Source organism: Coregonus clupeaformis, chromosome 17, assembly GCF_020615455.1.
Source record: "Coregonus clupeaformis isolate EN_2021a chromosome 17, ASM2061545v1, whole genome shotgun sequence".
Lineage (NCBI taxonomy): Eukaryota > Metazoa > Chordata > Actinopteri > Salmoniformes > Salmonidae > Coregonus > Coregonus clupeaformis.
The window spans coordinates 4,207,786-4,233,305 of record NC_059208.1 but is presented as its reverse complement, the minus strand read 5'-3'; the positions used below and the strand labels follow the sequence as shown (position 1 = coordinate 4,233,305).

At 41.5% G+C, this 25,520-nt stretch overlaps 1 protein-coding gene across 7 annotated transcripts in view; it reads right to left on the bottom strand.

Annotated features, from left to right (window-relative positions):
• Positions 1-1,685: 1,685 nt before the first annotated feature.
• Positions 1,686-25,520, bottom strand: part of LOC121585981 (tropomyosin alpha-3 chain) — a 37,242-nt gene continuing 13,407 nt past the window's right edge. For 2 of the 7 annotated variants that reach the window (XM_041902356.2, XM_041902361.2), the window contains 8 exons: positions 24,337-24,470; positions 22,948-23,065; positions 22,389-22,459; positions 21,465-21,540; positions 17,881-17,943; positions 16,925-16,994; positions 16,640-16,718; positions 15,413-16,144 (listed from right to left, as the gene is read on the bottom strand). In XM_041902356.2, the coding sequence (XP_041758290.1) occupies positions 16,141-16,144; positions 16,640-16,718; positions 16,925-16,994; positions 17,881-17,943; positions 21,465-21,540; positions 22,389-22,459; positions 22,948-23,065; positions 24,337-24,470 (615 nt within the window). In that variant the 3' untranslated portion in view covers positions 15,413-16,140. Of the gene's footprint in view, positions 3,215-15,412; positions 16,145-16,639; positions 16,719-16,924; positions 16,995-17,880; positions 17,944-19,426; positions 19,503-21,464; positions 21,541-22,388; positions 22,460-22,947; positions 23,066-24,336; positions 24,471-25,520 lie in introns of those variants that run through there. The other 5 variants (XM_041902355.2, XM_041902358.2, XM_041902357.2 and 2 more) reach the window with 3 other exon arrangements.

The following is a 25,520-nucleotide window of genomic DNA, read 5'->3' as shown; positions in this document are numbered from 1 at the left end:
CAATCAAAAACAGTCTACAGTGAGGGAAAAAAGTATTTGTTCCCCTGCTGATTTTGTACATTTGCCCACTGACAAAGAAATGATAAGTCTATAATTTTAATGGTAGGTTTATTTGAACAGTGAGATAAAGAATAACAACAAAATAATCCAGAAAAACGCATGTCAAAAATGTTATAAATTGATTTGCATTTTAATGAGGGAAATAAGTATTTGACCCCCTCTCAATCAGAAAGATTTCTGGCTCCCAGGTGTCTTTTATACAGGTAACGAGCCGAGATTAGGAGCACACTCTTAAAAGGAGTGCTCCTAATATCAGCTTGTTACCTGTATAAAAGACACCTGTCCACAGAAGCAATCAATCAATCAGATTCCAAACTCTCCACTAGGGCCAAGACCAAAGAGCTCTCCAAGGATGTCAGACACAAGATTGTAGACCTACACAAGGCTGGAATGGGCTACAAGACCATCGCCAAGCAGCTTGGTGAGAAGGTGACAACAGTTGGTGCGACTATTCGCAAATGGAAGAAACACAAAATAACTGTAAATCTCCCTCGGCCTGGGACTCCATGCAAGATCTCACCTCGTGGAGTTGCAATGATCATGAGAACGGTGAGGAATCAGCCCAGAACTACACGGGAGGATCTTGTCAATGATCTCAAGGCAGCTGGGACCATAGTCACCAAGAAAACAATTGGTAACACACTACGCCATGACTGAAATCCTGCAGCGCCCGCAAGGTCTCCCTGCTCAAGAAAGCACATATACAGGCCCGTCTGAAGTTTGCCAATGAACATCTGAATGATTCAGAGGAGAACTGGGTGAAGTGTTTTGGTCAGATGAGAACAAAATGGAGCTCTTTGGCATCAACTCAACTCGCCATGTTTGGAGGAGGAGGAATGCTGCCTATGACCCCAAGAACACCATCCCCACCGTCAAAAATGGAGGTGGAAACATTATGCTTTGGGGGTGTTTTTCTGCTAAGGGGACAGGACAACTTCACTGCATCAAAGGGATGATGGACGGGGCCATGTACCATCAAATCTTGGGTGAGAACCTCCTTCCCTCAGCCAGGGCATTGAAAATGGGTCGTGGATGGGTATTCCAGCATGACAATGACCCAAAACACACGGCCAAGGCAACAAAGGAGTGGCTCAGGAAGAAGCACATTAAGGTCCTGGAGTGGCCTAGCCAGTCTCCAGACCTTAATCCCATAGAAAATCTGTGGAGGGAGCTGAAGGTTCGAGTTGCCAAACGTCAGCCTCGAAACCTTAATGACTTGGAGAAGATCTGCAAAGAGGAGTGGGACAAAATCCCTCCTGAGATGTGTGCAAACCTGGTGGCCAACTACAAGAAACATCTGACCTCTGATTGCCAACAAGGGTTTTGCCACCAAGTACTAAGTCATGTTTTGCAGAGGGGTCAAATACTCATTTCCCTCATTAAAATGCAAATCAATTAATAACATTTTTGACATGCGTTTTTCTGGATTTTTTTGTTGTTATTCTGTCTCTCACTGTTCAAATAAACCTACCATTAAAATTACAGACTGATCATGTCTTTGTCAGTGGGCAAACGTACAAAATCAGCAGGGGATCTAATACTTTTTTCCCTCACTGTACATAGCAGTGAATTGCACTCTAGAGGAGAATCTAGCTTCAAATGAAAATGACAGTTTTGTATGGCAGTAAAAATCATGGTCTTTATTCAACAAAAAGCCATTACAATGGAACAAGACAGAAACAAAGTGGTTATACACAAAGTGAGTTTCCAGTTAACACATTGAGTTCTTAATTGTGTTTTAGTTTTTAAATCCCCTACTAAAATGTATAGGTTTTGCATCCCACTGATTGGATCTCCCACCCATGTTCTATAATTGGCATGATACTGGCAAGGTGATAGCCATTGATTTAACCTAACAATCTCACCATAAACCTGTCAAACTAAAAAGGCTACGTTTACACAGGCAGCCCAAGTCTGATATTTTCCCCACTAATTGGTATTTTGACCAATCAGATCAGCTCGGAAAAAGAGCCAATTTAAAAATATCTGTTGTGATTGGTCAAAAGACCAATTAGTGGAATAAATATCAGGATTGGGCTGCCTGTGTAAACGCAGCCAAAGAGGCCAAATAATTAGTGTTATACAAATGCAGCATTGTCTTGTGATAGTGGCTATGGTTTCAGTAGGAGAAAAAACATACATAAGGCAAAATATCATGCACATAAACAAATGATACATATCCCTAAGGAATAGGAAAAACACTAAACAAAAACAACAAACTTGATCACATGATAAATCTTGGATGTCATCAATACAGACCACCAAATGTGGTTTTGGTCCCAAACCATATTGGTGTAAAGTAGGCAAAGGGAGGGATATAGGAGGACAGAAAGCGAGGCCCAGTTCCATTCTGGACCCTATCCACTAACCCTTTTTGGTGTTAACTAATCAGAAAGGACTGCATAGGCCTAAGCAATGTGGCGATGGCCCATCCCTCTGATAGACCAAGTGGAGCTTATTCCATCTTGCTTACCCCTCTTCAGTCCTTTCAGATCTGTGAATATTCAGGAGTTAGGGGGAAGGAGCTAGGGAACAAAATATAACCAGGCCAGGGTATACAACAGCAGGACAGGAGTCAGAAATGAATAATCCCTTGTAGTAAATGGCTGGTTAAAAAAAAAGTCACGTGGCCAGTTTCCCCATTTTTTGAATGGGCTATTCTATGGGTGAGTGGACTGACCATGTTCTTGTTAACTTGGCAATAAATCCTTAAAGGCAGTCATGCTAGCCCCATTCAAACAAGGAGAAGATAGAATAACAGACCACACAAGTACGACAGAGTTCTCCTATTAAACACAATTCCAATGGATAAAGGCAAGAGCTTCCGGAAGATGTCACATTGAAGAACACTGAAAGTTTAACAAGAACAATCAATGCTGTTGAGAATAAAGGTGTCATTGTAAATAGTGGTTTTGGCACCCTCCAGTGGGGATTTTTCCTACCCTCCGCAACAGCAGAGCGGGGAGAAATGAGACTGAAAGAGAGGGGCAGAAAGAAAAGGTCGGCTGAGGGATAAGTGGAGGAAGGTGGTTTTTGGGGGAGTCCATCTGGGGGAGTCCATCTGGGGGTTCTCAGAAGCTGTTGAGGTCCTGCAGAGTCTGGTCCAGGGTGGCATGGATCTTGAGGTTCTCCTCCTTGGCATTGGCCAGTCTCTCTGGAGAGGGAGAGGTTCATATTTACACTTCATCTGGATTCACAGAGGAACACACCAAGCATCCCTAGGTTCCACTTTAATGGAGGTCTCTGTCATAAGGGCTAAAGAACACTGCCATAATCAGCCGTTGTGAGCTTATGACAACTGACTTTACCCCCAATAATTAATTAAGCCAGTTTGCTAGCAGTCATGACGGTTTCTTATTGTGATTATGATAGTATTACGTAGCCTAATATGACTGAGGGTTGGAGTAGTTACCCTCAAAATATAACTGGATATTTCTAAAAATGGGAAATCTTCAGTGGTAGGGTTGCAAAGGGAGGGTATATTCCTGGAAACGTTCAAAGTTTACAAGTAAATTACCAGCATGTTTTTTGGGGAATATTATCAGATGATACCTAGTGGCCTTTTTGAGTACTTCAGATTATCACAGTTGTCTAATTATCTCTGGGCCTCTTCACATGTAAAATATAAAAGAATAATGATCATTTTTAAATACAAAATAGAATGACAAAGCTGTACAACAGTATCCTAAATTTAAACAATCAACTAAGTGAATACCATTGGTGTTTAATATTAGGGTTTCTGCATGAAATGTAACTTAATTCACTGTATAGGTCTTTGTTGTAAATGTTTTGGGGCCAAACTGGTGGCAGTTGACTTATTTATAGTTGGAAGAGTTTCAGAGTTAATTGAAGTAATGGCATTTTTTATTAATTAGGCTATTTTCTCTTCAACCATATGGTCTATTCACTAGAAACTAAAATGGACAATAGAGACAGATAAAAATGAATACTATAAGAGTACATTTTTAAAAGTTATTCAAGCATAAATGACAGATTACCATAGATTGTAATCATTGGCAAATTTACTGAAGATTCCAGTAACTTTGGTAAATTACCAGTAGCTTTGCAACCCTATTCAGTGGCTTAAATTGCTTTCATGAATCAAGCAGATATACGAAGGCTGCGTCTTTTGACCAAATCACATCAGATCTTCACACATCAAATATTTTTCAAAGCTGATCTGAAAAATACCAAATTTTTTATAAAAATAACAGAATTGGGCTGCCTGTGTAAACACAGCCTAAGAAGTATCCAAAACCCAGCATTCACAGTGGGTCCCAAGGATACACATTGAGCAACACTGCTATAAAGTGTAGACAGACAGTCAAGTGGATGTGAGAAGGCAAAGTAGTGGAGCATAGTAAACAGAATTAATACTACTACTAAATAAACAGAGTGCAGAAAAGGTCACATTACCTGAGGATGGAGTAGTGGGAAGATGAAAAAAATGGCCACAGGAGGGCAGACTTACTGAGTTAGCCACTAGGGCGTTTAGTTTTTTGCCCTAGCACTACACAGATGATTTAAATAATCAACTAATCATTAAGCTAGTGTTCATTTTGGCATTTATTATTTTTATTTTTTTGATTTAGTCTAGCCTTAATGATATTTTAGTCAAAATGACAAAATTTGTCACATTTGTAATTTTAATAATGATTTAGTCTAGTTATTATCAACATGACAAACAATGGGCCATTTTAGTCACATAATTTGTATTGGCTCATTAACCTATAGTAAACAAATTAACGACTTCCATACATAGCCTTGTCCTACCAACATTTTTCTGCATAATATCATATTCTCTTACCAACAGCATAAATTAAACAAAATTATATATTATATTAGAATTATCTGCCCATGTAAATTCCTAATTCAGCCTACATAGATACTGCACATTAAATACAAAAACAAACAGAGGGGGGGGGGAGAGAGAGAGGCAATCACCAGATGGTGCCTCAAAGTCGTTTCAGTTGCGTCATTGCCATTGTTATCACCGTTCTAAAGACGCCGCAGCCACATTGATTTCCAAAAGTAGAACGAGGGCTAATGACTATTGACCGTTTTGCCCAGTGATGTAATCCAGTCACTAAACCTCGAGTCCGAATCGAATTTCAAGTCCCCGTGCTCAATTCCAAATCTGAGTCACCAATGGTGGAGTCACGAGTCGAGTCTCGAGTCCCTATGGCTGAAGTCTGAGTCCAAGTGCTCGAGTCCTGGTCCATGCGCTCAAGACTGAGTCACTGGGTACAAAATAAACTCAAAATAAAGTTATTTACCCAGTGAGCCTATAGCAGGGCTCGCCAAACCTGTTCCTGGAGAGCTACCAACAATAATCTAGCGCACCCGATTCTAAGAATTAGCTCGTTGATAAACTGAATAAGGTTGGTTACAACTGGGGTTGGAGCAAAAACCTACAGGAGGGTAGCCTACAGCGTACTGGCAAGAGGAATTTAATCAATAAATTGTTTGCTATCCCTTTTCCTTTCGTTCTGTGCCAACGTAATGTAGCTATAGCTAGCTAATGATGTAATATCAGTGAACAACGTGTAGCCTAAACAAATGTTTAACGGTTCGGTCGGCAAGTAGCCTAGTTTTAGAGCAGCCCGCGATATGCTTTATGAATGAAAAATGTGGCCCGCCAATGGACAATCGAAAGACAAAAACGTAGCGCCTGTATTATGGGTCATGTCTTTTGAATTAGACTTGGCTACAAAACCTGTATATGAAATGCAGTAGGAAATGTGGGGGGTTGAGCGAGACTACAAATAAAAAAAAAGACAGCCTACTCAAGGGAGAGAAAAACATAGCGAGACTGTTTTACTATTACATTCAATACTGCTATTGTTTTTAATTTTGTAAAGCAGTGTTTCATAACCAGGCAAATGACAGCTAACTAGAAGGCTGGTGGGACTGGTTAGCTAAGGTGAAGCAAGAGTGTCGCCTGCACAATGTGTATAATCGGAGGTGGAGCTAGAGCGGAGGCTGTCTGCTGGTCTGCCCACACTCATCGCTTTCGCCACCGCAGATCGCCAGTTCATGTAGGCTGTTTGCCAGGTGTGACGTGTCCTTCCCACTGCTGAACAGAACTGCACTGCGCATCTGTGTGAACAGAACTGCACTGCGCATCTGTGCTGCTAATACTTTTGAAAAGCTCTCAATTTCTCCAAAAACTCTTATCCAGTCCACTTAGTCAGATTTAATTCACAGAGCATTTTGTCGTCTCGTTTTAGTCAACTGAAATGAAAAGATTATGGGTCTATTTAGTCAGTTTACAGTGCATCCAGAAACTATTCAGACCGACCTTTTCCACATTTTGTTACCTTAGACTTATTCTAAAATTGATTGATTATTCCCTCAATCTACACACAATACCCCATAATGACAAAGCAAAAACAGGTTTAGTAATTTTTGCAAATGTATTTTTAAAAAATACTGAAATGCATTTACATAAGTATTCAGACCCTTTACTCAATACTTTGTTGAAGCACCTTTGGCAGCGATTACAGCCTAGAGTCTTCTTGGGCATCACACTACAAGCTTCGCACACCTGTATTTGGGGAGTTTCTCCCATTCTTCACTGCAGATCCTCACAAGCTCTGTCAGGTTGGATGGGGAGCGTCGCTGCACAGCTATTTTCAGGTCTCTCCAGAGATGTTCGATCGGGTTCAAGTCCGGGCTCTGGCTGGGCCACTCGAGGACATTCAGAGACTTGTCCCGAAGCCACTCCTGCGTTGTCTTTGTTGTGTGCTTAGGGTCTTTGCCCCAGTCCGAGGTCCTGAGCGCTCTGGAGCAGATTTTCATCAAGGATCTCACAGTACTTTGCACCGTTCATCTTTCCCTCAATCCTGACTAGTCTCCCAGTCCCTGCCACTGAAAGACATCCCCACAGCATGATGCTGCCACAACCATGCTTCACCGTAAGGATGGTGCCAGGTCTTCTCCAGACGTGACACTTGGCATTCAGGCCATAAAGTTCAATTTTGGTCTCATCAGACCAGATAATCTTGTTTCTCATGGTCTGAGAGTCTATAGGTGCCTTTTGGCAATCTCCAAGTGGGCTGTCATGTGCCTTTTACTGGGGAGTGGCTTCTGTCTGGCCACTACCATAAAGGCCTGATTGATGGAGTGCTGCAGAGATGGTTGTCCTTCTGGAAGGTTCTCCCATTTCCACAGAGGAACTCTGGAGCTCTGTCAGAGTGACCATTGGGTTCTTGGTCACCTCCCTGACCAAGGCCCTTCTCCCCCGATTGTCAGGTTTGGCCGGGCAGCCAGCTCTAGGAAGTGTCTTGGTGGTTCCAAACTTCTTCCATTTAAGAATGATGGAGGCCAATGTGCTCTTGGGGACCTTCAACGCTGCAGAATTGTTTTTGTACACTTCTCCAGATCTGTGCCTTGACACAATCCTATCTCGGAACTCTACGGACAATTCCTTCGACCTCATGGCTTGGTTTTTTCTCTGACATGCACTGTCAACTGTGGGACCTTATATATACACACAGGTGTGTGCCTTTCCAAATCATGTCCAATCAATTGAATTTACCACAGGTGGACTCCAATCTAGTTGTAGAAACATCAAGGATGATCAATGGAAACAGGATGAGCTGAGCTCAATTTCAAGTCTCATAGCAATGGGTCTGAATACTTATGTAAAATGTAAGTTTTGTATTTTGAATAAAATGTGCAAAAATGTGTAAACCTGTTTTCACTTTGTCATTATGGGGTATTGTGTAGATTAATGATCATTTGTATGTATTTAGTCAATTTTAGAATAAGGCTGTAACGTAACAACATGTGATAAGGGTTCTGAATACTTTCCGAATGCACTTTATAGTCTCGTCAATTGCCACTGAAAAATAGGTGTTAGACAAATATTTGTCACTATTTCCATTGACGAAATTAACACTGCATCAAGCTTTGATTATTTGAATCAGCTGTGTAGTGCTAAGGCAACAACCAAAATGTGCACCCCTTGGGGTCCCCAGGACAGAGTTTGGGAAACTCTGCACTAGGGACTGAGACGAGGCCTAATACATTAAGTGGTCACTGTCTGGAGGAATACTAGGGCTGGGCAATATCGGATGACTGTTTTAGCGAGATATTCCAAATACCTGTATCGCAAGAATTAACAATACAACTTTGTTTTTATTAGCGTTTGTCCACTTGTTCTAATGTTGTCTTCATGGCCTCGTTTCCGTCGCTGCTTCAGTGCTGTGTGCCCCTTCCCATTTACACACCAAGCCCCTCCCCCTGCCACTCACAACAACAAAGACAAGAGATCACTTCTTCCTCTCTGACAAGCGGCCCAGTGATGTAATCGAGTCACTAAACCTTATGTCCGAATCGAGTCCCAAGTCCCCTGTGCTCAAGTCCAAATCTAAGTCACCAATGGTTGAGTCAGGAGTCGAGTCCCTATGGCTATAATTTTGGAACGGACCATATACAACGATTCGTCGCTCTGTGTAGGGTGTGTAGGGCCCTTAAAGCAAACGTTGCAGAAAGAAAATGTCATTAACAGAGCTGACCCCTATTCAGAGAAATGTTTGTTCTACATACATACATACATACATGTTTCAATCTAAACATTCCACAATGTTGTGCCCAGTTGAACGCGTGCTACAATAGAATCCCTGAGAAAAGTGAAGAGAGCATTCTATTGGAGTACAGTTTCCCTCAACCACTACATCCTTAAGTTTAAGTAAATTCACTTCAAATACAATATATATTTTAAAATCACTAGAAATGTGGTCATACTCAAATCCAATTGAAATCTATATACATTTATTTTTATGTAGCAGTGCGCCACTGAATCTTCCCCCTCCTTGATCAGCGACGATCGCCCTTGTCTGGTGTAGCCTACAAACTTAAGCATAAATGCGATTTCATGTCCTTTTTTCAGGAGGGGGGTTATAGAGGAGCTACACCGGGATTACACACGCGCAAACCGTGAACAGGACGTGAGCGCAGTAATTTTACCTGCTATACCAGAGACGTAAACAGATGTGGAAGCAGAATCAGTAGCATGCAGTCTCCTGCCAGGAATCTATTGACTTTGGGTCCAATATGGGTAGCCTATATGACAACCATATTTCTCATATCAAAAATAACATTTATGCAACCATCTGCAATCAATTCATTAACCTTGTTCATTAAATCAACAATTGAAAAGTAGTTGGCTAGCTAACTGTACTTTGCAGGGCAGAACAAATGCACATCAATTGATTTTGTTGAGGAAGAGGCGAAGCGAGAGGGTCCACTCCCGTCAATCTGTCCATGTGCGAATGCAGCGGTAAACAGACCGCCTGCCTTCCTGCCTTTGGGACAACCACTCCCATTGTTAGAGCGGAGACAAGAATCTCGTCATTATATACAGTATCTCTTACAAAACAGTATCTGTATTGGAGGTTGCTGGGGTCATACAGCATAGTGTGCTTCTCAACTTTGAGAAGCATCCTCTACCTCAAAAGATAATACAAGGTAGACCATCTGCAACTGCCTTTCCGTTCATCACCTGGTTTGAATGTGTACAATTATTTCAGGCAATTTGTATGGTGTTTACATGCATGGACCCGAGAAAAATGGGACTCCAAACCCAGTTATTGAGTAAGGGGGCAATTACTTTTTCACACAAGGAAATTAGGTGTTGCATAACTTTGTTAATAAATACAATAAGTATAATTGTGTTATTTGTAAACTCAGGTTCTTTACCTAATATTAGGTTTTGGTTGAAGATCTGATAACATTCAGTATCAAAAATAGAGAAAATCAGAAAGGGGGCAAATACTTTTTCACGGCACTGTAAACATTATTTTCAGCCTAGAATGTTACCACACACCAGCACGGCATTGTTTATTAAATCAGAAACAGCTGGAAAGTTACTCCTCTTCGCGACTGAGATGAGCTAAACAGCCTTGTGTCCACTTGGCCGCCTGAGCAATGGAGCAAATTAAAAATAGGGGGTGCAAACGTATGTTTTTGCACCACTTCTTTCACCAGAAGATTATCATAATCCATTTGATAATTTGTCAATGTTCACTTATTTGAGCCAGTCTATATAAAGAATAAAATAAGTGACAATTTTATAAATGGTTTAATTGCGTGACAAGATAGCATTTTGCTAAACCGCTCCCCCCGTCGCCCCAAGATGAATGGTTTTGACCACTAAAGTTTGAATTCACTTCACGCTCCACTGCTTTAATTGATGTAACGTTAGCTAGAAACCACAAGTGTCTATCCAGATAACGAAAAAGCATCCGCAAAATAAATAATTCAAGGAACTTTGTTACATGTCATTTGCAGCGTGCATGACCATCAGCAAGGTCATTGTAGCCTATCATTTCACTTCCCCAGTGAGAACCAGCTTACTTGACTTTGCTGCACCGCAGCTGAAGCCTGGCTGCAGCCTACCTACCAAAGGTTACACTGTGTTCATTAAAATGTAGAAATACACATAAGAGATCTTTCAATAGTTAGCCATATTACCGGAGCCTCATCTTATTATTTGTAACTATTTCTATGGCGGATTCATTGCCGCAATTTATGGAAGATGCCGAAACTTTAGATAATAGATGGCAAAGTCAAAGATGGAAACCACTGGCCTATCTGTGATTTAGTTTTCCCTAAATCTACTTAAATAAATCCAGCTCCACAACCAGCTGGCTAATCTTTTCAATATGATGTAGTAAAAAAAAAAAAAAGAAGCTGATATTAGCTACATGTAAAGTGTTGGTCCCAAAATAAAAGATTGAATACATTTTCCATACACACATAAAGCGTCTCTCAAATGTTGTGCACAAATTTGTTAGGTCCCTGTTAGTGAGCATTTCTCCTTTGCCAAAATAATCCATTCACCTTACAGGTATGTCACATCAAGCTGCTGATTAAACAGCATGACCATTACACAGGTGCACCTTGTGCTGGAGGCAATAAAAGGCCACTAAAATGTGCAGTTTTGTCAAACAACAATGCCACAGATCATGTTGAGGGAGCATTTACATTTTAGTCATTTAGCAGACGCTCTTATCCAGAGCGACTTACAATTAGTGAATGCATACATTTTTTTTATTTTATTTTTCTCATACTGGCCCCCCGTGGGAAACGAACCCACATCCCTGCCGGCCAAACCCTCCCCTACCTGGGACGACGCTGGACCAATTGTGCACCGCCCATGGGTCTCCCGGTCGCGGCCGGCAGAGCCTGGACTCGAACCAGGATCTCTAGTGGCACAGCTAGCACTGCGATGCAGTGCCTTAGACCACTGCATCGCAGTGACTGCAGGAATGTCCATCAGAGCTGTTGCCAGAGAATGGAATGTTCATTTCTCTACCATAAGCCAACATCGTTTTAGAGAATTTGGCAGTACGTTCAACCAGCCTTACAACCGCAGACCACGTGTAACTACGCCAGCCCAGGACCTCCACAACCAGCTTCTTCACCTGCGGGATGGTCTGAGACCAGCCAACCGGACAGCTGAAGAAACTGTGGGTTTGCACAACCGAAGAACTTCTGCACAAACTGTCAGAAACATTCTCAAGGAAGCTCATCTGCATGCTCGCCGTCCACACCAGGGTCTTGTCCTGACTGCAGTTCGGCGTCGTAACCGATTTCACTGGGCAAATGCTCACCTTCGATGGCCACTGGCACGCTGGAGAAGTATGCTCTTCACAGATGGTAGACTGCATGTATGGCGTCGTGTGGGTGAGTGGTTTGCGGATGTCAACATTGTGAACAGAGTGCCCCATGGTAGCGGTATGGTATGGGCATGCATAAGCTACGGACAACGAACACAATTGCATTTTATCAATGGCAATTTGAATGCACAGGAGATACCGTGACGATACCATGGCCCATTTTCGTGCCATTCATCTGCCTCCATCACCTTATGTTTTAGCATGATAATGCACAGCCCCATGTCGCAAGGATCTGTACACAATATATGTATTCCCAGTCATGTGAAATCCATAGATTAGGGCCTAATTTATTTTTCAATTGACTGATTTCTTTATATGAACTGTAACTCAGTAAAATAGTCAATTGATGCATGTACATATTCACAAATTGGGTGTGGGAATTTCCACGTGGAGTTGATAAACATCAACAAATAGGACACTGACAGCTGCCAGTGCAGCTAGCTAGCATGCTAACCTTATCTACACTGAACAAAAATAAACGCAACGTAAGTAGTCATTCTTTGGAGGTGGAACCTAAATGTGCATTTCCTCTCTAGGATAGAAAATTACATAGAAATAGAGCCTCTGGGGGGGGTGGGGGTAATGTGGATAATGTGCTAGCTAGTCAGGTCGCAGTTGTAAATGAGAACTTGTTCTCAACTGGTTTACCTGGTTAAATAAAGGTGAAATAAAAAAAAAAAAAAAAAAATAGTTGGTTAATACAGGGGCTTGCGAAAGTAATCATCCCCCTTGGTATTTGTCCTATTTTGTTGCCTTACAACCTGGAATTAAAATGGATTTTTGTATCATTTCATCTACACAACATGCCTACCACTTTGAAGATGCAAAGTATTTTTTTAAATTGTGAAACAAACAAGAAATAAGACAAAACAGAACTTGAGCGTGCATAAATATTCACCCCCCTCAAAGTCAATACTTCGTAGAGCCACCTTTTGCAGCAATTACAGCTGCAAGTCTCTTGGTATGTCTCTATGAGCTTGGTACATCTAGCCACTGGGATTTTTGCCCATTCTTCAAGGCAAAACTGCTCCAGCTCCTTCAAGTTGGATGGGTTCCGCTGGTGTACAGCAATCTTTGGGCTTTGACTAGGCCATTCCAAGACATTGAAATGTTTCCCCTTAAACCACTCAAGTGTAGCTTTAGCAGTATGCTTAGGGTCATTGTCCTGCTGGAAGGTGAACCTCCATCCCAGTCTCAAATCTCTGGAAGAATGAAACAGGTTTCCTTCAGGAATTTCCCTGTATTTAGCGCCATCCATCATTCCTTCAATTCTGACCTGTTTCCCAGTCCCTGCCGATGAAAAACATGGCGTGCGAGGTGATGAGAGGTGTTGGGTTTGCGCCAGACAGCATTTTCCTTGATGGCCAAAAAGCTAAATTTTTGTCTCATCTGACCAGAGTACCTTCTTCCATATGTTTGGGGAGTCTCCCACATGCCTTTTGGCAAACAACAAACGTGTTTGCTTATTTTTTTCTTTAAGCAATGGCTTTTTTCTGGCCACTCTTCTGTAAAGCCCAGCTCTGTGGAGTGTACGGCTTAAAGTGGTCCTATGGACAGATACTCCAATCTCCGCTGTGGAGCTTTGCAGCTCCTTCAGGGTAATCTTTGGTCTCTTTGTTGCCTCTCTGATTAATGCCCTCTTGCTTGGTCCGTGAGTTTTGGTGAGCAGGTTTGTTGTGGTGACATATTCGTTCCATTTTTTAATAATGGATTTAAAATGGTGCTCCATGGGATGTTCAAAGTTTCTGATATTTTTTTTATAACCCAACCCTGATCTGTCCCTGACCTGTTTGGAGAGTTCCTTGGTCTTCATGGTGCCGCTTGCTTAGTGGCGTTGCAGACTCTGGGGCCTTTCAGAACAGGTGTGTGTATATATATATTTAGGGGCTTCATAGCAAAGGGGGTGAATACATATGCACACCACTTTTCCGTTATTAATTTTTTAGAAGTTTTTGAAACAAGTTACTTTTTTCATTTCACTTCACCAATTGACTATTTTGTGTATGTCCATCACATGAAATCCAAATAAAAATCCATTTAAAATGACAGGTTGTAATGCAACAAAATAGGAAAAACGCCAAGAAGGATGAATACTTTTGCAAGGCATGTCTAAAAACTAGTTAGCTAGCTTGTCAGTTGACTGTTAGCTAGCCAAGGACTTGTTTTGAAAGTTTGATATTTTTATCATCAGAGGCTTTAAAAGTGTACTTACATTTAAACGAATTGGGTTGGTTAGCAAACATGTTCTAGTGAATTCTGTTTTAATCCAAAAACGGACAATATTTGACGAAATGCGATTATTTTATGGTAATTAGCTAGCACGACAAGCGACTGATTTTGCTTTGGCAACACTGGCAATCACCCATTCATGCCAATAAAGCAGGGATCATCAACTAGATTCAGCCACGGGCCAATTTTTTCTTGAGTGGATGTTTGGGGGGCCAGAACATAATAACAAAAATATATTTAGACTGCAAGAAGCCTAAACAGATATAATATGTGACTAAAACAATCATTTCAAATCTTGATTACATTTGGGAACATTGTCCTGCGTAGGGTGCAGTCTTTCGGATGGGACGTTAAAACGACTGGTCATTCAAAATCCCATGGTGCTCATTGTAAGAGTAGGGGTGTTCAACCCGGTGTCATGGCTAAATTTCTAACCTGGCCACATTCCATCATGACCACCTAATCATCCCACTCATTCCTAATTGGCATCACTCCTCACCTCTCCACCTGATAGCTAATGTGTGTTGAGCGTTCTGGCAAAAAAATTGTCGCCATGCAACACTGAGGTGGGTGCTACACATTTCCCCTTACTATGTAAAGCGCTTTGAGTACCTTAGTTGGTAGAAATGTGCTATATAAATCCATTTAATTATTACACTTTTTTTGTATACAATCACATCTCTATTATGCGTGGGAATACTTTGGAACAGATTTCCAAAATTAAAAATCACTTGGAGCTGATTTCCTGGTGTTTTTACAGTCTTATGTCCAACAATAAAACATTTAAAAATGCTGCACAGAAAACTTGGGGGGCCAAATAAAAACTAGCCGCGGGCCAAATTCAGTTGAGGAACCCTGCAATAAAGCATTTATTGAATTGTGACATGCATATGTCCTGTGGTGGAGTATGCTGTTGCCTTGTGGCATTTCAATCTCACCGAAAAACTGAACCAGGACTTAGAGTCCAGAGGGCCCTAAAGAACATCCAAAGTTCTGACTACACAATGTACTCAGTGGCCTGCCAAACCCTAGAGATGCAACCGTTGCATCAACGTTCAAACAATTTCTCCAGCTGGCTGCTACCTACGAGGGATCAGTGACCCGGAGCAAGGACAAGGCAGGACGAGCAACTACAGGAGATAAGATGCAACACAGAACACCACAGATAAAAGCCCAAACCCAACATTAGTTAGGCCATAAAACAGACACTAAAATGGGTAGATATTCACATTGAAATGACTTGATTCATGAGTTTCTTTTTTAATCACGTTCATATCTCATATTAGCTGCACTGCTATTTAGTTTTCTGTATTGTACATTTCTGAAGTGCACCATTGTGACATCCTAGTTGTGTATAAACAAAACCTATCCATTACTTGATCTCGTTTGAATGAACTTGTTGCGAGTGGCTCTAGATGAGAATAAATGACAAATACCAATGGCACATGTTTAATGAAATCTTCTGCGTCGCCCTTAAAAAACATGTTCTTAATTTTAGTGCTAGCCTAGCATGATGCTAAACCCCATTGTGGAGGTGCCAACACCTCTGCTCATTAAAATGAAATAAAAATGTACAATTTCTACCAAGACTATTTGTGGAAAAACAATGTGCACATGGTAAGAGCACCAGAAACCATTGTGTTCGTTGTCACTTTGACGCTACCCTAGCTAGCACAGGCCAAAAGAGAATAAAAAGGAGACACAGGTTTTTCCTCCTCCCTTTGTTCAACGTTTATAGAGAATCACATGTACAGAGTGTAGACAAAGTAGAGAACAGGGTGAAACAAGGGACAAGGCAAGATAGAGAAAAGAAAGGTGATACAAAGAGTACAGGCTTGAGCACAGTGCATACAGTGACCCAAAGAAACAACAATGACTGTTTCCCAAAAGGAGAGGGAAAGAGGTGAGGGGATGGAGGGAGGGATAGATGATGGGCACAAACAGAGTAATGGAGAGAGAAAGTGGGGCAAAAGAAACAGGACAATAGAGTGAAAAAAGTACAAAAGGGAACAGATTTAACAACCACGTAAGGAATGAGTGAAGATTGACAGAAGGGAGGGGGGAGGGAGAGCGAGAACCGCACAACCGAGATGGATGTTCAGGAGGACTGAGACAGAATTCTTGAAACCACAACAGGGGACTGAGCAAGTGAGCTTCCCGACATTTATCTGAAAACACAGAGGGGTTGAGAAACTGTGACTACAGATTCTGAGAATCATTACATTGTGACGATTAGTAGCCATTGGGTATCACAGACTCTTTTCTTGTGGACATTTAGTGGATTGTTGATAGGCAAAATTGCAAGCATTCAGTTATTCGGCCATTAGACTTCATGAACCACCTTTTAATGTCACACAACTCATATCACACTGTTATTAGGTGTTATTAGATCACAAAAATCTATTTGAGTATAAATACAGTGTTGGTTGACATATGTTGTTGCATGACTCAAGCTTTGCTTTTTGCATGATGTAGTTTGTCACGGTCTGCCAGCTCTTTAAAAATGTGAACAAATTACATGGATGTTAGGTGACGTGTTATAGAGCCAGGTGTTTTTCCTGGCCACCTGACTTCCGTGCATTGTTAGGGGAATGTTAGATTTGCTCAGTCAAACCCCCCCAGTCCCTGCACGCCAACCACACACACAGCGAGTCTGTATTTACATGGAGGTCATGTCATTGAGGGCGTGGTCCAACTCCTCGCTAATGGCCTTGTACTTCAGTTTCTGTGCATATAGCTCATCTGTTCAGAGAGGCCAAAGAGTGAAGGGATAAATAAATAAATAGGAAGATGTGTATAAAGAAAGAAAAGGAGAGAGTGAGGGAATTAAATAGCAGCCAAAGGGAAAGTGATGATGTATGCTAAAATAATAGTGCGATTAAGCTAGAACAGGACCTTTCCTGTAGACAGTGCATTGGGATTTTTAAGGCAAAGCAGCTGGATCCTACCTTCCAGATCATCGATGGTCTTTTCCAGCTTGGCCACAGACCTCTCAGCAAACTCAGCACGAGTCTCAGCCTAAGAAGAGTCAAAACAAAGCATTCAATCAATCAATGAAGATACTAGACGACAGACTAATAAATATGTTAACTTGGAGAGGCTACAAATGGAATTTAACCAAACTAACATCACTTTATGAATAAACAAAAAGGTGACTAGACCACACAAATGCAATGAGCAAGACAAACTACAAACAAATCAACAAAGAAAAACAACAAGAGACATCCAGACAAATAACAGATCGAAAACAAAAAAAACACCTCCGAGCCATTAATTACTATCCAACAAATCTCTGAGGAAACGTCGAACATTATGATTTTTATTTTATATCGCCCCGAGACGCCACACTAGATACTACAAGGGGACATTTCAGGGACATGTCAATACAGACGTCATAGACCGACAAAGCATGAACTTAGATGGCCTTCCCTGAATTTCGCTTGTGAAAGTGTCAACAATCTGCAATTATATCTTATATAATTATACCGAATTAAAGAGGCTTTTTCCCCATTCTCTACGTCAGTGTTCCCCAACTGGCGACCCGCGTGCCAAGATTGTATTTTAATGTTGGACATAAGACTGTAAAAACACCAGCAAATCAGTGCCAAGTGATTTTTATTTTTGTAATCTGTTCCAAAGTATTCCCACGTATAGAGAGAGATACAGTATGTGATCGTATACAAATGTAAGCAAGGTTTGATATTATTTTAGTCAAGTATTATATCTGTTTGGGCTTCTTGCGGTCAATTTTCAGTATACTAATTATTTGTAATTATGTTCCGGCCCGCTGACCATTTAATAATAAGTCATAATAATTAGAATAATTAGAATAATAATAATAATAATAATACTGGCCCGCATGTGAATCTAGTGATAATCCCTGCTCTACAGGTTATACACTTACCTCTTTGAGCTTGTCGGTCAGGATCTTGATCTCTTCCTCATACTTGTCCTCCTTCTGGGAGTACTGTAATAGAAAAGAGGATTGTCAGTTTAAAGCAGAGCACACACACACAAAAACAAAGTAACTGACATCACCTCATCAATCTCATGTCAAAGACCAGTTCATCGATGCTGAAATAGAAGGACTCTCAACATGCCATTATAATGCATGCCAAATTAGTTCAATAGTTAGATTAATATCAAGGACAACCCCTATGAAATGAACAGTGCATGTGTGACTTGCTTGCTGAGATAGCAATTATGGGTTGCAATTCACGGTTGGACTGCAGTGTCTCGATTGCCCAATCATCACTGATTGGCTAGAAGAAAAAAAACACCTGATGAATATCGTGTAGTGATACGTTCGGGACATTGTGTAAAAAAAACTGGATAAGGCAAAAAAATCCACGATACAGTAATTTGAAGCATTCCTATGCCAAACATTTATATTGCCAAAATTCCAAATATTTTCCCCCATAGGACAGGCCACTGGTTTCCCAGGTCTAAATCAGTCACTGGTAAAACATAAGAGAAATACCAGAACACTACAGTCCATAAAAGATGGACCACTTATCTAACCATTATTCCACTGAAACAACTTTACTTGTAGGGATGTTTACTGAGCATCTGCTCTGAGCACATCTGGACTTGCATATGCAGGAATGTAGAGGGAACGATCATAAACCTGGATTGTGTTCATTAGGTCACACAATGGAAAACTTCAAAATGTTTTGCAACAGAAAATGAGTCCCGGTAGTCTCTCCTGTTTTAGTATTTTCTTCTGTTTGGTGCCTAATGAACACAGACCTGGAAGAAGTGTTAATTTGTATTCCACTGCTGGGTCATTGGAGGATAACGATTACAAAAGGGGTGCAAAGGAACAATTCATTATGGCCCCATTGCCTCTTCAACATAAGAGTAACATTGTTTTATCTATATGTTAAATTAGACTAGACCAAACCCTGAACTTAGTATGGGGGTGTTTGTCCATGCAGGCCTTTGGTCCAATCAGAAATATGGAGATTAAATTAACTCAATGCCTCATGCAAGTGTGACCTTTCTAGAAATTATAAACATAGGCTGTAAAGGGCACTGATGACAAGAATGGGTGTCTTGGAGAGGTAGGGGGTATTCAAGACTGGAATGGGGCTAAATGCCAAAGGGCAATTAACTACACAGACCAATTAACCCAAGAGTAACTGCCTGAGGTATCTTTACAGGGAGTACACACTGCCAATGTTCAAGGCAGAGTCAATACAGAACTTTTGGTGTAGGGTGAATACAGCAGCTGCACTCAAATACACATGCTGCTCACACAGATAAACAGGTACAGTATATATCAACTGCACCACGTGCAAAGACATTTGTCAACACAGTACTTACTAAATCGCTTCCTCAGATGTATACAGTCACAAAAGAACATGCCCACACACAGGCAACATGCTGGTTTAATCTGAGGTTCACACAACCAGGTAAAATACCAACACACACATACACAGACACACTACCTTCTCTGCCTGGGCCTCCAGGGACTTAAGGTTATTGGTGACGTTTTTCAGCTCCTCCTCCAGTTCAGCACATTTACTGGATTTGAGGAGAGGTCGCCATTGAGTTTTCGTTTCAAGAGAAGGAGAAGGAGAGATGGCGAGGAGGGTGGAGCAGTGAAAAGAGGAAGGAAAGAGCAGCAGTGTGAAAACATTGGCAATACGGTTTAAGATAATTGATGGTGAGAGATGACTGAAATAGAGTTGGGAGCGTGGAAGAGATAGTTAGGGAACACGAAGAATGAGTGCCTTATGACTGAGAAACGGCAGAGAAAAGGCATGAGGCTAACCACAGACCGCGGCGGTTACAGATCCTTGACACTACCATATCTCTGTGTTAAAGTGAGCCCACATGTCACAACAGGAAATCAGTTTAAGCAACATCCCTAATGAAAGACAAGCTATACGAGTAATGTTCATGGTCATTAGAATGGCATGCTTTAGGCTGGAGATGTCCTTATAAGGGTAGTGCATGCTCGAGTTCTCATTAGTCAATTCTGAGTTGTGTTCAGTAGGGCACACCATAGCAAAACGTTTTGCAACAAAAAACTAAAGTGTTTCTTACTGGATGAGTCAAGATAGCCTCTCCCATTTCACCCATTTCACCCAGTTTCAATCCTACTAAACATGACCATGAACTCTCCCATCGACTTTAGAGCAGTAGGATGTCACTTCCTTAACAATGCACACTGGAATTCATGCAAACACAGGTTGAGAAAGGAGTAGGGAAGGGAAAGGGAGGCAAGCAGAGACTCGAGGCAGATACTGACAAGATACGGAAAGAGAAGGAGAGGATGGAGTCGGCAGGTCCTGGAGTCATCCAAAGAGGACCACCCGTTTGTCTTGAGGCCACAAGTCTGATTACGTCTTTCTCCTCCTCACTCACACACAGAAAATACTTTCCCTGTCCACATAATGAGATCTTTAACTATAAATGGTTCCTACACTATCCATAAATCTCAAGCCTGATGTTCTACCAATGGTAGATTACACTAAAGCACATCTAGTCAGTTGAGCATGAACACACTCCCATACACTTATTCATCTCTTACACACCCTGAAGTATAGGCATATTCACCAAACACACATACACAGTAGGGTGTCCAATCAAAACATATTTCGACCAATGGGTAAATTCATGTTAATTGTGTAGATAATCCTCTAAGAAAACCAATGGTCCAAATCTCATGTCTATCATAAGTTATTTGAGTTTTTACCCTTGTAGGATGGCCAGAATTAGGGTGACTAAATAAATGGAGGCCAGAGGAAAAAAGAAATTAAGGAAAATAGCATTGCATCAGCTATGCTGGATTCTGTGCAATAATTAAGGCTACTAACTACCTGACAGGCTCACTTTCCCGTTGAGCTCGTCACCCTTCTTGAATCCGCAGGATATAAAACAATAGAGGTAAGATGGATATAGAGTGAGACATGACATATTTTAGTACACGCTTTTCATATTAATTCAAAATTCCTGTTCTTTTTTGAAGATTTCTCACAAAAACAAGCATATCTCTGAAATGTCAACGGAGCACTGAGTATATACCAAGATTTTTATTTTCAAAGATTGTTTACATTTAATTCAGCTCATTCATGCTAGTTTAGCTTTTTGTGACCTACGGAAACAACTTTGAAGACATCAACCACAAAATGTAGAATCCTCAAAAGTTATGAGAAACCTGCACGCTATGTAAACAGAGCTCGGTGCTTATTATCAGATGTATTAGGTTAAGAAATCTGACTTTTGGATATAACGTTAATGTTATGTTAGAGAAAGACCCCACTAAACGATTCAGAACATGAATATTCAAATGTCTTGGAAAAATGTAATTTATAACATTAGGAATTGAAGTTTGATCACCAAAGTGTGTTCTCACCCACTCTGGGCTGAGTGGGTGGACACCCTACACCCTCCTTTTTAGCATACACACACTGAAGTATAGGCATTTGCACCACACACATACATATTCACGCCACAGACACATACAAACGCACACTCTACCTGGTCTTCAGAGGCCTGCAGGGACTTCAGCGATTGGTCGAAACCTCTCAACTCCTCCTCCAGGGCCCTGGCTTTGCTGTTAGTGCAGGGAAGGGGCGGATTCACGCATAAACATGCGGAGCGGGGGTGTATGGAGGGTGGGGGGGGGTCATGCGTGGTATTTAGGTCGGACCCCCAGAAACATGCACAGAGACGTACAGAGGGAGGAGGGTATTTTTTCATTAGGATACAGAACCATTGTTATGCAAACACTAGTTTATTCTCATCGCCGTGGGAACATGAGGATGGGGCTGGTTTGGGATGATACCGGTAGTGGGACCGAGATAATGCAGAACCGGATCAAATGCTTTTAAAAACTTGAGCTGCGCTTGATTTTGTTGGTCTGATACAATGGAACCAATGGAGTAGTCCCAAAAGTGCAAACTAAGCAGTATTTTTTATTTAAATAGCTTCAAGCAGCCATGGCGTGGTTCAAGCTATGGCCCCACAGCGCCACCAATAGGACAAATTGGCCAGATCAGTATATGATTTGCTACGTCTGTACTCCTTACCATGCTAAGGACATCAGAACTCAACATCAAATAGGTCATGCACTAACCTTTATGTATTTTGGACAATTTGTAATAATGTTGACTACTTTAAATGTCTTCTCCAGAACCGCTGGACTGATCGGCACCAAATAGTAGTTGTGTGACAACAGTATGTTTAGGACAACAGCGCTACAATGCTGTACATGTTAAATGTTACACAGTATTCTGTGTAGTAGGTGTGTGTACATTGCTTAGAGGGAAAACGTCAGTATAACTAAATCATTTGACAGAATAATCTTTGGCCGTGTGGAACAGGTGTTGTATACGCAGAACTACACTGGTGGTACGTTAACGTGTGTGTTACTATTGTGCGTTCAATCATGTGGCCACTCACGCCTCAGCAAGCTCTGCCCTCTCCTCTGTGCGCTCGTGATCCCCCTCGATGATCAGCAGTTTACGAGCCACCTGTAGACACACATAGGATTATTTACTGCCAGTTGCATATGGAAACAATTGCTCGCAAGATTGGCGCAGATGGTGTACAGGTGAAGTGTGTATGTGTGGGGAGAGACGCACATTGTGGATATAAATTGTGGATATATAGGCCAAAACTGTACTAGTGAGCTTACAGCCTTGCGTGAGAGGAAAAGTATGTGATGATGACCTCATCCACTTCTGTGTCTCGATGTTGAGGACTTTTCCTCATTGTGTCCATGTGTGTGCATATGAAGTAGTACTGAAGCCGCATTGTATGTGTGTGCATATGAAGTAGTACTGAAGCCGCATTGTGTGTGTGTGTACATGATCGTACCAATTTTCATACGCGTATTGTATTACCTAACATTACCTTTCCTCAGAAATGTTGCTCAACTATCCGAGGCTAGTTCAGGCACAGCACGCAATTCTGTTCATTCTGAGGAGAACTCTGCTGTGTGAGTGTGTGATATCCTCACCTCCTCATACTTGCGGTCAGCCTCCTCAGCAATGTGCTTGGCCTCTTTCAGCTGGATCTCCTGTAGCTCCATCTTCTCCTCATCCTTCAGGGCCCGGTTCTCAATCACCTTCATGCCCCTGGAACCAACACACACACACACACACGTTAGACGTATTGTATTAAATTTTTACATTTTAGTCATTTAGCAGACGCTCTTATCCAGAGCGACTTACAGTTAGTGAATACATTTTTTTTTTTTTTTATACTGGCCCCCCGTGGGAATCGAACCCACAACCCTGGCGTTGCAAACGCCATGCTCTATCAACTGAGCTACATCCCTGCCGGCCATTCCCTCCGGTACCCTGGACGACCCTGTATCATGTAGGGATTCATTTGGTATTCCAACTCACATACGTATCCTATCGTGACAGCCTACCATTTTGTGGTAATACGCCAATACTCGATATTACACTTTGGATATTTGTCAAACTAAACACACACTCTTAATATTGCACACTGTCAGCAGCATGTGACACTACATTTCACACAGTTTGGGAGGGACAATGGAGGGAGAAACTCAACGGTTCATCAAAGAAAACACACACATCCAATCTATTAACATTATTGGCTGGGCCAATAATGACTCATGTGCAGAGATTGCGAGACCAAACACACACAATTGTCAAAGATACTGGTAACTAACCTAAGATTTATCATCGGCGTCATTTACAATGAGAGCAAATGAAGCACAGTGGGCAGAACAAGCAAGAAGGTGGGAAGAGCAAGAGCTAGTGAGATCCTATTGGCGCGTTTTAGCATATATTCTCATATTTCCGTTAGGGAACGCCTAGTCTGAAGTGCACGTGTGTGATAACTCAATTCGCCCTGGCGCTGGTTATAATGTGTGTGTGTTTTTTTTACTTAGTGCACTCTGTTCGTAACAGGTTATAGTTTTGGGAACAGAAAACTAGATATTGAATGTTTCGTCAATGAAATTTGGTGGGTGCTTATATTTGTCCTATTTCACACATGTACAAGTGTATGTAAGTGTATGCAGACAACACTTATGTAAGCCATTGCCAACAGTTGACCAGGCTATGTTAGAGCTACAATTGGACTTTGTTGCCTTACAGAAAGCCCTGGTTGTGCTTAATGTGGGCAAGATTAAATGCATGTTGTAGAATGCTAGCAGATACCCATAGACTTCCAGTCATTGTGCTAACGCTAGTTAGCATTGGCTTGTGAAACTACCTCTAACTTCCTTCATACTGGACAGACATAAAATGGTCTCCACAAGTTAATCTGATTCTGGGGAAGTATCTCTTTAAACAGTGGTGTTTGGAGCATTACAGTGTGTGGGCCGCTTTTCCATTTTTGATAATGTGCACTGTGGGTGTGTCCCACTGACCTCTCACTTTCGTCCGCAGCCTTCTCGGCCTCCTCCAGTTTCTGCAGAGCAGTGGCCAGTCGCTCCTGGGCCCTGTCCAACTCCTCCTCAACCAGCTGGATACGCCGGTTCAAGGAAGCAACCTCAGCCTCAGCCTGTATTGGGGGGGTGGAGAGAGAAGGAGTTAGGGTAAATGTCAGTACACTTCCCAAATTGAAATGGAATTGACCCCAACCCTGCTTAGAACGTACAAACAATTATGTACTGTATATGCCATGATATATAGGAGTTATATAGTGATTTTTCTAGTGCTCAAAGCACTTAACATTGAATCACACCTCGTCCACCAATGTGAGGCTAGACAATGTTCCAGTCAGATGGCCATTCATTAATTCACCTTGATTTTCTCAACACACACATCCATCCAGTACATGGGTCATGTTCAGTGTAGCACAACATTGCAACCATACAATATCTGTTACTTTGTATTCTCCAATGAAAATATATTGTGGGGGAAAAGACAATCTGCATAAATGTTATCCTACCAATTGCTTGTTAGTTTTCATGGTTAACCTTCATTGAATAGAGGTCTCTAGACTGGCTATAAAAATGTGCCAGTGTACCCAGGTATACAGACACAGGAGAAAAGGCAGATGACAGGAGAAAAGAGAGATGGCCATAGATGGACAAACGAGAGAAAGAGGGGAGAGACGGAAACATTGACACACGTGAAACGAAGAAGTAGCCTACAGTGGCTAAATTACCGAATCTTGCACCGACTAGCCATGTCAAGCTAAAGGCATCCCTCTACTCTATAGCTGCACGCCTACCATGCTTTCTGTGTAATGCGAGGTGGTGGAATGCATGGCGTCACAATTTCCTTCTCAATGGTACAGAAGAACGTTCATTGCAATCAGTTGAAATAGTGCTGAGAGATTAGCTGAAATTCCGTTTAATTTTTGTTTTTTTAAATAACTAATTGACCGACATCAGTTCAATTATTTTTATTCAATTTAGTTTGTTTACTTTGTGAGCTCATACACCGTTTCTTTATCAAGCATGAACTGTGGGATATTGTAGGAAGGTGTAGTTTTCAACTGACCATTCTTTATATTAGTAAAGCAAAAAAAACATGATAATGAACTACAATGACCACAATCCATTGCTTCTACAGCTGTCAGTGAGGGAGTTCTATTACGCTAGCC